Raw genomic sequence first — 13,004 nt, forward strand, 5'->3', positions numbered from 1 at the left:
GGGAGGCGGAGCTTGCAGTGAGCTGAGATCCGGCCACTGCACTCCAGCCTGGGCGACAGAGCAAGACTCCGTCTCAAAAAAAAAAAAAGAAAAAAGAAAAAGAAAATGACTCTTAAATTATGATGCAACCATAAAATTGAAAGTTGTTTACCTAATTTTACACATAAAAAACTTAAAACTAAGTAGGTCTTTATTACTGATATAAAAAAAACTTGCTGTTAAGAAAAGCCAGAAATAAGCAGTGCAAGAAAGTTTTTTTTTTTCTTTAAAGATAAAACACCACAATGATAAGAGTACATCAAAGGGACACAGGAAGCAACTGAAAGAGTTCCCAACGGTCAAAGTGAGAACAATTAGAGCTACAAAATAAAGCAGCCTTGGATTATAACTCACAGTATAAAACAGATATCCATGAGTCCATAGTTACATAAGTGATTGATCAATAAAGGAACAAATAAACAAGAAGAGACTAATCTCCCTCTAAAAGGTGGTGTTACTACATTAATTTCAGTACGTATACAAAATACAGTATGAAAAGGATAGATTAAAAAAAAAAACCCAGTAACTTTACACGGACAAATTCTATCTCAGCCAGGTGATCAAGGGAGAAAAAAAAAGATAACCATAAACTGTTGATTTAAAAGACAGGAAGAAAGTAAGTGGAACATGGAAGACGATGTTTCCTTAGAGAAAGTTTTATGTACCTCGGTGACTCCTGCTTGGAGAGATTGTTTTAACAACTAATATTTTGGTGATAAGGATTTCTTGATGGTAGGATTTAAGGCGATTTCTTTTTCTGTATACAATTCTAAGTTCTTTTCTACAGAAAGAATGGCTTTATAAATAGGAAAGATAATAGGGCTATTTTATTATTTTTATTATTATTATTATTTTTGAGATGGAGTCTCACTCTGTTGCCCAGGCTGGAGTGCAATGGCGCAATCTTGGCTCACTGCAACCTCCCCCATCCCGGGTTCAAGCAATTCTCCTGCCTCAGCCTCCTGAGTAGCTGGGATTACAGGTGTCCACCACCATGCCCTGCTATTTTTTATATTTTTAGTAGAGACAGGGTTTCACTATGTTGGCCATGCTATTCTCAAACTCCTGACCTCAGGTGATCCACCCGCCTTGGCCTCCCAAAGTGTGGGGATTATAGCCATGAAACCACCATGCCCAGCCTGGCTATTTTAAATAGGAAAGCATAGATGTACATAGAATAGTGCTTTGTAGGGGCCAGGCACGGTGGCTCATGCCTAAAATCCCAGCACTTTGGGAGGCTGAGGTGGGCGATCACAAGGTCAGGAGATTGAGACCATCCTGGCTAACACGGTGAAACCCCGTCTCTACCAAAAAAAGAATACAAAAAATTAGCCAGGCGTGGTGGTGGTGGGCACCTGTAGTCCAGCTACTCAGGAGGCTGAGGCAGGAGAATGGTGTGAACCCCGGAGGCGGAGCTTGAAGTAAGCCAAGATCGCGCCACTCCAGCATGGGCGACAGAGCAAGACTCTGCCTCAACAAAAAGGAATAGTGCTTTGTAATTCTTAACTATTATACATTAGTTTAGTCTTCTATTAGAAAAGAATTTCATCCAAAACCCAATCTCAACTATTCTTCAATGAAACTGCAGTTTGATAATTACTAGCACATTTTAATCAACATTAATATAAAGGATGCTGTACCTCCACATATAAGATTCAAATTCTGCATAATATACAAATATCAGGTTGAATTTACCATGTACTCTTCACTTTCTTCTCTATAGTCATCCAGTTCTTTATCCAAACGGGAGAGTTCTTTATTGATCTCATCAAGTTCTGATTGTAAGCTCTTGTATTCCTGTAGGCCAATGTCAAAATTTCTCTTGTACAGTTGTCTTTGTTGATCAGAAGTGATAGGTGGATATTCCCTAAAAGGTGAGAGAAAATGACTACATATGTATTCTTAGCAGACATAAAATTCAATGCTCCTTCCTCAAAGATAATAAAGCTGGTGGGGCATGGAGAATGACGTTTTCTTGTTTTCCTTTTTGTTTCTTATGGGTAAAGAGAGAGAGAGTACAAATAAGTTCTATTAAGAGCGACTATATATTACTGCTCAAATTACTGCTCATTTTTAAAAAACTATGCTGACATAATTTGCAGAAATAATTTTGAAAATCATTTACAAAATTGAAGGTACAAATCATAGGAACTCATTCTCCATACACAGTATCAATAATGGACTACTTATGTTTAAAGTTTCTTTCTTTCTTTCTTTTTTTTTGGGGGGGGGACAAAGCCCGCTCTATCACCCAGGCTGGAATGCGGTGGCACAATCTTGGCTCACTGCAACCTCTACTTCCCGGGTTCAAGCAATTTTCATCCCTCAGCCTCCATAGTAGCTGGGATTACAGGCAGCTGCCACCACGCCCAGCTAATTTTTGTATTTTAGTGGAGACGGGGTTTCACCATGTTGGCCAGGCTGGTCTCAAACTCCTGACCTCAGGTGATCCACCCGCCTCAGCCTCCTGAAGTGCTGGGATTACAGGAGTAAGCCACCACGCCTGGCCTGTTTAAAGTCTTAAAACTGAAATTCTGGAACACAAAGTCCGCTTTGATCACCACAGTGGCAGCACAGCTGACTGGAAGTGGCTGTTTCCTGCTACCACCCATAGTTTTCAGACTGGTTTATTTATTTTTTGCTCTTGTTTTTCCAAAGTGGAAATAGCTTATCTACTTCTTTCACAATAAAAATAGACATTAAAAATGTACATGTATAAAAACATGTGCTCATTATTAAAATAATCTGGCAATTCATTAAAGTATAAAGAAGAAAAACTGAAATTTTGTATCACATGTATCTCTCAATATGCCAGCTACTCCTTACATAGGGAGATGATGCCATCAACCCATAATCCATAGAGAAAATACTCTGAATCCTTTCACAGGACTGGAGTTTCACAATGATGTGGAATTTCAAATTCTAGATCTAACAATCTAGTATCTTCATTTTACAGAGGGGAGAAATTTAAATGATTTGATCAAAAGGGAAACGAGAATTCCGGATTTTGAAAATTTTCAGGCTGGGCACAGTAGCTCACACCTGTAATGCCAGCACTTTGGGAAGCCGAGGCGGGTGGATCACCTGAGGTCAGGAGTTTGAGACCAGCCCAGCCAACATGGTGAAACCCTGTCTCTATTAAAACCTCAAAAATTAGCCGGGCATGATGACACATGCCTGTAATCCCAGCTATTTGGGAGGCTGAGGCAGGAGGATTGCTTGAACCTGGGAGGCGGAGGCTGCAGTGAGCAGAGATTGTGCCACTGCACTCCAGCCTCGGCAACAGAGTGAGACTCTTATCTCAGAAAAAAAGTTTTCAGTTAAATCTTCCGTGATACAAGTTAGGTGAATATTTTAAAGATAGATGGCTAAGCCAGGCCAAAAACTCTTGAGGGGAGAGGGGAATATAAAGTACCAGAATCATCAGTGAATAGGGGATCTCAAGTTACCCATGCCCCACCTATCCTTCCTCACTCTCTGAGAAGCAATGTTTTGATTACCATTCACATTGCAAATGTTTCTGATGTGTGTCTTAGTCCTCAGAATACTTGGGCTTAGGAAGGCTACACATCATAAACAAATACATTTGGTGATGGTGGGTGGACTGTAACAAAACCACGGACACACAAAGAAACTTAACCACAACTGTGGCTGAACACTAAATTGTTACCTCAATTGTTTACGAAACTCTTTGGATTAAACTTTAAAAGAAACTCTGGTCTTATCATTTTAAGCTTAACTTAAAAAATAATTGCCAGCCAGGCACGGTGCCTCACACTTGTAATCCCAGCATTTTGGGAGGCCAAGGCAGGCAGATCACCTGAGGTCAGGATTTTCAAGATCAGCCTGGCCAACACGGTGAAACTCATCTCTACTAAAAATACAATTAGCCAGGCATGGTGGTGGGCGCCTGTAATCCCAGCTACTTGGGAGGCTGAGGCAGGAATCGCTTGAACCCGGAAGGCAGAGGTTGCAGCGAGCCGAGATCATGCCATTGCACTCCAGCCTAGATGACAGAGCAAGACTCCGTCTCAAAAAAAAAAAAAGTAGTGCCAAAGGAAAACCATAGCACTGGTCTGAGAATTTTATAATCAGTAAAACAAAGTTCCTCTATACCTGGATTTTATTTATTTGAAAGGCCTTTCTTTGGTTGTTTTTTGAGACAGGGCCTAGCTCTATCGCCCAGCCTGGGGTGCAATGGTGCAATTAAAGCTCACTGCAGCCTTGAACTCCTGGGCTTAAGCAATCCTCCTGCCTCAGCCTCAGCCTCCTGAGTAGCTGGAACTACAGGCCCACACCACTATGCCTGGCTGGTCTTGAACTCTTAGCCTTACCCTCCCAAAGTGCTGGGAGACCTTTCTTGCATGACTATTGGTATAAGTAAGAGCACTGGTGAAGTTCACCAGCCACGCTGTGGAAAGTTCAAAGTAGTTACTGCCAAAGTTCAAAGACATGATTACCACCAAACATTCTCTCCACTTCAATCTTTATCACAAAAGGGTGCTAAGGAAAAAACCAACCAAAACCACACAAAAAACTGTCTCCAGTCCTGGTTGGCAAAGAATGAAATTACACCAGTGACCTCAATTTGGGAGGCAACAACTCCGACACCTGGTTGGTCTCCTTTAATCCTCAGGAGGTGCACGTGGCCCAGGAAAAGGAGAGCTGAGTCGGTACCTGATCCAGTCCTCCTCCAGCTCATCACAGGACTCGCCGCCAGTTGTGTAGTCTGTTTCATAGTGATCTTGCTCTGTTCTCTTTGACTTTCCTGCTCTTCCCTTTGCAGAAGTCCTTTTTGAAGGTGTCTCAAAGTTACCACTGCTGCTGTAACGAGGCTGCCTGAAGTCATCCACAGGCGAAGTCAGTGGAAGCTCCTGAACCACTTCAGGAACCCTAATAAAAACAGGCATCATTGTTCAGTACACTACAGCCCTTTGCCAGTGCACTGTAATCACAGAGCGCAACCATAATAAACACCAGGAGACATCTGCACACAGGTGCACTCAAGCAAGGACTTCAGACAATTGAAGTCTTGAATTGCTTGAACTTCAGTTCAAGTAATCCACCTGCCTCAACACTAGCACTGAGCAGATGCCTCGTTTTCCGCACACAATTGGACAGCAGTTCAGGGTCCTCTAATACACACAAGTAGTAGGTTCCAATTTAAAGGGGAGTAGCCATTTTTACACCTTCTAAGTACAATGGTTCTCAGATTTCATTTTTAAAAGTTCAGGCTGATCTATAAGAGGTGTTTACTTGACCTGTGCCAGGGACTTACTCTACAAATGCTGTCAGGAAAATAATGATCATTCTTTTCTACAGGCTCTTCTAGTTCCCTGGAATGCTGCATGGGGAAGAATGCACATATGCTCTTTGTAATATTAATCTTATACTACCATATATCAATTATCATATTAAGATAAAATCTTGCAAAATAAACTAAATATCTAAACTAAAAAATTAAAAAGCTTTACATTACAATAAATTAAAGAGTTCCTTTAGGATTCTTTTTAAAATGGCTGTTAATCCTGAAGTCATGTAGAATGAATAGAAGGGTTACCATTACACACTTACTATTTTTTCTAATACAATTAAAGTTGCATCACAATTGCACATTTATAGTGTTTCAGACATAAACATGAAAATAACCCTAACTGAGGAATAAAATACCAAAGTTGAAAGTGGGAACTACTTCTGAGTAAAAGAAATACGAAGTTTCATTTTCTTTTTTTTTTTGAGACGGAGTCTCGCTCTGTCGCCCAGGCTGGAGTGCAGTGGCGCAATCTCGGCTCACTGCAAGCTCCGCCTCCCGGGTTCACGCCATTCTCCTGCCTCAGCCTCCCGAGTAGCTGGGACTACAGGCGCCCGCCACCTCGCCCGGCTAGTTTTTTGTATTTTTTAGTAGAGACGGGGTTTCACCGTGTTAGCCAGGATGGTCTCAATCTCCTGACCTCGTGATCCACCCGTCTCGGCCTCCCAAAGTGCTGGGATTACAAGCTTGAGCCACCGCGCCCGGCAGAAATACGAAGTTTCATTTTCTTGCAGAAAAGGGCAAGAACAGAAATGCTTCTCACTCTCTGAGAAGCAATGTTTTGATTACCATTCACATTGCAAATGTTTCTGATGTGTGTCTTAGTCCTCAGAATACTTGGGCATAGGAAGGCTACACATCATAAACAAATACAAAGAATGGGCCTAAGACTTTCCAAGCATCAGCCTTGCCATTCCAATCAACTATTTAAAACGTCTGAAGTGTTTCTTTTTGCTGCCAATTTACATAAACTATCATACTAAGCTTTATCTTCCAGGTTTAGTCCCTTTTCTAGGTGATCCACATGTGCTTTGCTCTAACTGTTGTCACAGTCTTGGATTTGTAAGCATACAATTTCTTGCAGACTCTAAACTTTGGGGTATGTGTGTGTAGATGCTGGTGGGGGTGGTATTTATTTCTTCTTTCAAGATTTATGGCCGAGGGCGGTGGCTCACACCTGTAATCCCAGCACTTTGGGAGGCCAAGGTGGGCAAATCCCTTGAGGCCAGGAGTTCAAGATCAGCCTGGCCAATATGGTGAAACCCCATCTCTACAAAAAATACAAAAATTAGCCCTGCATTGTGGCGGGCGTCTGTAATCCCAGCTACTTGGGAGGCTGAAGCAGAAGAATTGCTTGAACCCAGGAGGCAGAGAGTGCAGTGAGCTGAGATCGCACCATTGCACTCCTCCCTGGGTAAAGAATGAGATTCTGTCTCAAAAAAAAAAAAAAAAATGTATTCAGGTAATATGGCTTTGTATGCTATGCTAATGTTACTTCTAATGGAGGGAAAATGTGACTTTCTCCATGAGTCAATGATTAACAGGTTCCTAGACACTGTGCCAAAACTGCCAGGTACTATGCTGCTTCTTTGAGGTAGCAAAACAAAATCTTTAGAATGCAGTGGATTTATTTTAGGGGTAGGGCCAAAGAGGGAGGAAACTAAAGGGCAAAAGAAATTACAAAAAAACATAAAAAGTAAAACATCGAAGTAGGCCTCCTGCCAGAATTTTTATATTATTGATATATCTTTACCTTTGAAGTTTTCCTCCCCTCCTCCTACACCCCTTTAAAATATTAACATACTTGATCTAGCATGAAAGCTAAAAGCAAAATGTTTCACAAGAAAAGTATTGACTACAAGTGTGAGCAACACCACACTGGGCTAATTTTTAATTTTTTTTGTAGAGACAGGGTCTCACTCTTTGCCCAGGCTGGGCCCTCCACACTTCCCGAGCTGCATTGATCTTTTCAGCCCAGCATGGAGTTTCCTTTCCCAAAGCTTACATAGCAAAAAGGTTCTGATTGGCCCTTTTCGGGTCACTGTCATCCTTGAAGCCAGGAGAATGTTTTCTGATTAGTAAGACTTAGATATGCCTCCCAATAATGGTGGCAGCTCTAAAATACAGAGTGTATAACAAACTTCATTCTAATAGTTATGGCATTGTTGATCATAGGTTGTTTCTCTGCTGTCACTGATTCTGTGTGTAATCAGAAAAGAAGGATTCTTATGCATGTGTTTTCAATTCAGTAATTGTCCTTAACACTTGACACGCATAGAGTACTGAGCCAGGTGACCCTGGGAAGACCAGGTCCATGTTCTCACGGAGGCTGCAAAACAGGGGTGGAGGAAAGTGCACAACTCCATTGAGAGTCAGGGCAAGGTAGGAGCAATAAAGGCAGCATGAAGGAGTGTGTGTGAGAATGAAACAAATGACTGAAGAATAAAAACAAGCCGGCCAGGTGTGGTAGCTCACACCTGTAATCCAGCACTTTGGGAGGCCGAGGCAGGGGGGATCACTTGAGGTCAGGAGTTTGAGACCAGTCTGGCTAACATGGTGAAACCCTCGTCTCTACTAAAAATACAAAAATTAGCCGGGCATGGTGGTGCACGCCTGTGATCCCAGCTACGCGGGAGGTTGAGGTGGGAGGATCACTTGAACCTGGGAGGCGGAGGTTGCAATGAGCCAAGATTGTGCCAAGCCTCCAGCCTGGGTGACAGAGCAAGACTCCATTTCAAAAAAACCAACAACAACAAAAACCCAGGCGTGGCTGCATGCACATGTAGTATTAGCTACTCAGGAGGCTGAGGCAGAAGGATCACTTGAACGCAGTAATTTGAGGATTCAGTGAGCTATGATCACACCACTGGACTCCAGGCTGTGTGAAACAGTGAGACTCTATCTCTGAAAAGTAAAAATAAATAAATAAATAAATGTAGATGGCTATCCTGTCACAACAGAAGCTGAACTGAGAATAAAGCCAACATACCGACAGATGAAAACACGTAAGAGCCCTGCTATCTTCTGAATCCCTCAATTATGCCATGACTGAAGCTAGAGACATCCTTGGGCCTCATGTGACTCAGATAATTCCTCCTTTTGCTTAAGCTATTTTTTTTTTTCATGATTTTTTAAAAAATTGAGACAGGCTCTCCCTATGTTGCCCAGGCTGGTCTCGAAATCCTAGCCTCAAGCAATCTTCCCACCTCATTGGCCTCCCAAAGTGCTGGGATTATCAGCCTGAACCACCATGCCCTGTCTTAAACTAGTTTAAACTGGGCTTCTATAATTCCTCTAACTTGCATAAAAGTCCTAACATCATCCTACCAGCCTATTGCCACCAAACAACAGTCTCCTTTGGCAATGCCAGGAGTCAGTCTTTGAAAGTTTTGCATTGCAGCAACATTCAACTTCCTTGATTTATGAAGGCTAATTCAACCTGGTGTGGACAGGATAGTAGACAATGTACCTAACAGGGCTCTCCCAAGTTCGTTTAGTAAGTTTGGAGAGGCAACCATCTTCAGCTAAATTCTGGTGTCCCCTGATGCAGGATTAATTCTCATAGCCAACGGCCTTAAAAATTCTAAGGTATAGGACATTATAAGCTAAGCAAAAGGAACCAGATATGAGAGTAAATTGCATGATTCCATTTTATATAAGTTCACTAACAGATGGTGACAGACATCAAAATAGCGGTTACCTTGGGATGGGTGTGGGTGGGTATTGATGGAGAAAGGGGCACATGGGGACCTTATGTGGGGCTCAAAATGTATCTTGGTGGTGGGAGTTAAGTTCATATATGGGAAAACTCATTAAGTTGTATACTCAAGATTAGTGCTCTTTTTATGGAATGTACATTATGCGTTGGGAGAAAAAAAATCTTAATACTGAGTTACCTCATCCTTAGCATGGATGGATGGATGGACACAACGTTCTCCATCTAATTCCTTCTCTATCCACTAGAGTGGTGAGGAAGAGAGGTGCTCATGGGTTACTAAGCACTTGCAAGAATGCCTTAGGAAAGACAGGCTATGACTTATGTGTTCTTATTCCCATTCAAGTGGATGCCCTCTGACTCCTCTACAGCACTCAGCACTCTAGTGTGAACAACACTTGACAATTTCTATTGCCCCCCAGAAACTGTAAAATACTTCCATCATTACCATGCTCTGGGGGAGATACTGTGCATTTGTATCTCCTAGTACCACTCTCAGTCACCCATTTATCTGGGTTCTAAAATGAAGCATCATGTTTGCATTTTCTAGACTTTCAAAAAAAATTCTGGGGCATAAGTTCAGAGTAGAAACTAGTACAACCCTTATGAAATAAAATTTTTACATCTATCAAAATGAAAAAATGCACACTTATTTTAGCTCAGCAATTCTGCTTGTAGTATTTATCCTCCAGATACATTCACATATGTATAAAGTGATAAATGTATAAGGTTATTCCTTAGAGTGGTCTGTAATAACAAAACATTGGGGGAAGTGTGCATCATATAGAATTAATACATTAAGTATACCAGCCGGGTGCGGTGGCTCACACCTGTAATCCCAGCACTTTGGAAGGCCGAGGCCGGAGGATCACCTGAGGTCAGGAGTTTGAGACCAGCCTGGCCAACATGACAAAACCCCGTCTCTACTAAAAATTAGCCGGGCGTGGTGGCGGATGCCCGTAATCCCAGCTACTCGGAAGGCTAAGGCAGGAGAATCACTTGAACCTGGGAGGCAGAGGTTGCAGTGAGCCGAGATCACACCACTGCACTCCAGCCTAGGCAACAGAGTGAGACTCCGCCTCAAAAAAGAATAATTAAATAAAGTATACCTATTTGATAGAATATTATACAGCTATAAAACAGAACAGTGCTTCTTCTTGGTTATAATTTAAAAAATAAAACAGAATCAGTCAACTCATTGCATACTGATATGGACAATATCCAAGATAAAATATATTGCTAATGATACTTTTGGTATGCTAATATTTTCTTTTTCTTTGTTTCGAAACAGGGTCTCGCTGTGTCACCCAGACTGAAGTGGAGTCGCACGGTGTTGGCTCACTGCAGGCTCGACCTCCTGGGCTCAATCAGTCCTCTCACCTCAGCCTCCCAATAGCTAGGACTAGAGAGGCATGTGCCACCAGAGAGGCATGTGCCACCATACCTGGCAAATCTTTATATTTTTTGTAGAGAGGGGGTTTAGCAATACTGCCCAGGGTGTTCTCGAACTCCTAGGCTCAAGCAATCCACCCACCTCAGCCTCCCCAAGTGCTAGAATTACAGGCATGAGCCACTGTGCCCAGCTCTGGTATGCTAGTATTTTAACAGGGGAGTGGGGGAAATCAATGTACTTTGGCCAGGATCTTTATGTTTTAAAATCTCAGGAGAAATATAAAAGAAAGTGATGACATTAGTTGCCTCTGGGGAGAGGAACTAGGTAGCTGATACCTTTTGTCCCTTTTAAATTTTACACTACCTAAGGTATTCAAGAATAAGAAAGATTAATATTTAAGGAATAAGATTTTCAAATTAATTTCATATGAATTTGTGAAACTATCCTGGTTTTCGTGAAAAGGGACACCACCTGGGAATGCTGTGTAAGCATGCAGGCCTCACAATTTAGAGGCACAGCTGGTGCCAAGATGCAGTATAGACAGACATTTTGTATGTATGAAAGTTCTGCAAATCGGTCCTTTTATAGTTCATGAGCATGATGACTGGGTGTTCACACCCATGTGTAAAATGTGCCACCCTCAAACCTTGTTACAATATTGGCAGATTACCCGTGTGACATGAAAAAGAAGAGAAAAAAAAAAAGCTCTGCAAATCATAGCTTAAAAATTTTAGAGGTTGAGGCAGGAGGATCACTCAAGGCCAGGAGTTCAAGACTATCCTGAGCAACAAAACAAGACCCCTTCTCCATAAAAATAAAAAATTAGCCAGGCATAGTGGCACACACATGTGGTCCTGGCTAAAGTGAGCTATGAGGCAAGAGGACGGCTTGAGCCCACGAGTTCAAGGCCACAGTGAGCTATGATCACACCACTGCACTATAGGTCTGGGCGACAGAGTGAAACAGCATCTCAAACAAATGATGAAAAAAAAACTTAAAAGGACTGCATCTCTTTTGTGTACCCTTGTCCCTAACAGTCTCCAGTGCTTTAGTTTTTGTCAAAATCCAAAGAGAAGAAACAGAGAAAAAGTGCTTTCTTCAAATCATTCACAATTGAAATCAACAGCAAGATCAAATCTGAATACCAAAACAACTGTGCACTCAGAGTAAATCTCATATATCATGGCCCACTAATCACAAGTCGAGCGTTGCGGATGACACTTCAAAGTAGGCGAGGTGCAGTGGCTCACGCCTGTAATGCCCACACTTTGGGAGGCCAAGACCGCTAGATCACCTGAAGTCAGGAGTTCGAGACCAACCTGGCCAACATGGTGAAACCCCGGCTCTACTAAAAATACAAAAATTAGCCAGGCATGGTGGCATGCGTCTGTAATCCCAGCTACTAGGAGGAGGCTGAGGTAGGAGAATCATTTGAACCCAGGAGGCGGAGGTTGCAGTGAACCAGGATCGAACCACCGTACTCCAGCCCAGGCAACAGAGTGAGACTCAGTCTCAAAAAAACAAAAAAACAAAAAAAAAACTTCGAAGTAACAAAAAAGTTATTTCCAGTAGATACACTTTTAACATAGACATTCCAACTAGCTGAAAGGAAGTTTTTTGGGCTTTTTCAGCCTCCAAAGGAATGGAGTTCTAGAATTACAGTCACAAAGTCATAAGGGCATTTTAGTCAATGATGGACTAATAAAAGTACACGGCAAATGCAATTACATACAGTATATAATACTTGACAATAAACGACTATGCTACTGGTTTATATATTTACGCTATATTTTTTATTACTAGATTCCTTCAACTTATTAAAAAAAAAGAGTTGAAAGAGAAAAAAAAAGTTAAAAGAGGCTCAGACAGGTGCTTCAGGAGATATTCTAGAAGGCACTGTTACCACTGAAGATGACAGCTCTGGGTATGTTATTGGCCCTGATAACCTTCCAGTGCAACAAGACGTAGAAATGGAAGACAGTGATATTAATGTAGACCTAGGAAAATGTGTATGTTTGAATCTTAGCTTCGGGTTTTTTTTGTGTGTGTGTTTTTGTTTGTTGTTTGTTTTGAGATAGGGTCTCTGTTGCCCAGGCTGGAGGGCAGTGGTGCAATCACAGCTCACTGCAGCCTCCCAAAGTGGTGGGATTACAGGCATGAGCCACTGCACCCAATCTGTATCTTAGTTTTTAACAAAAAAGCATAGAAATTAAAATAAAATTTACATGATAAAAATAGAAAACAGCACTTTGGGAGGCCAAAGTGGGAGGATCACTTGAGGTCAAGAGTCTAAGAACAGCCTGGTGGCAAGGCATGGCGGCTCATGCCTGTAATCCCAGCACTTTGGGAAGCCGAGGCAGGCAGATCGCTTGAGCCCAGGAGTTCGAGACCAGCCTGGGCAACATAGTGAGACCCTGTCTCTACAAAAAAAACAGAAAAAAATTAGCTGGGATGGCCAGACGCGGTGGCTCAAGCCTGTAATCCCAGCACTTTGGGAGGCCGAGACGGGCGGATCACGAGGTCGAGACCATCCTGGCTAACACGGT

At 42.1% G+C, this 13,004-nt stretch overlaps 1 protein-coding gene across 5 annotated transcripts in view; it reads right to left on the reverse strand.

The window, feature by feature from the left end:
• Window positions 1-13,004, reverse strand: part of OCLN (occludin) — a 61,195-nt gene that overhangs the window by 4,888 nt on the left and 43,303 nt on the right. For all 5 annotated transcript variants that reach the window (XM_011959320.1, XM_011959319.1, XM_011959318.1 and 2 more), the window contains 2 exons: window positions 4,717-4,932; window positions 1,735-1,906 (listed from right to left, as the gene is read on the reverse strand). In XM_011959320.1, coding sequence (XP_011814710.1) covers window positions 1,735-1,906; window positions 4,717-4,932 — 388 coding nt within the window. The remainder of the gene's footprint in view (window positions 1-1,734; window positions 1,907-4,716; window positions 4,933-13,004) is intronic.

This window comes from Colobus angolensis, unplaced genomic scaffold (genome assembly GCF_000951035.1).
Source record: "Colobus angolensis palliatus isolate OR3802 unplaced genomic scaffold, Cang.pa_1.0 Scaffold49, whole genome shotgun sequence".
Lineage (NCBI taxonomy): Eukaryota > Metazoa > Chordata > Mammalia > Primates > Cercopithecidae > Colobus > Colobus angolensis.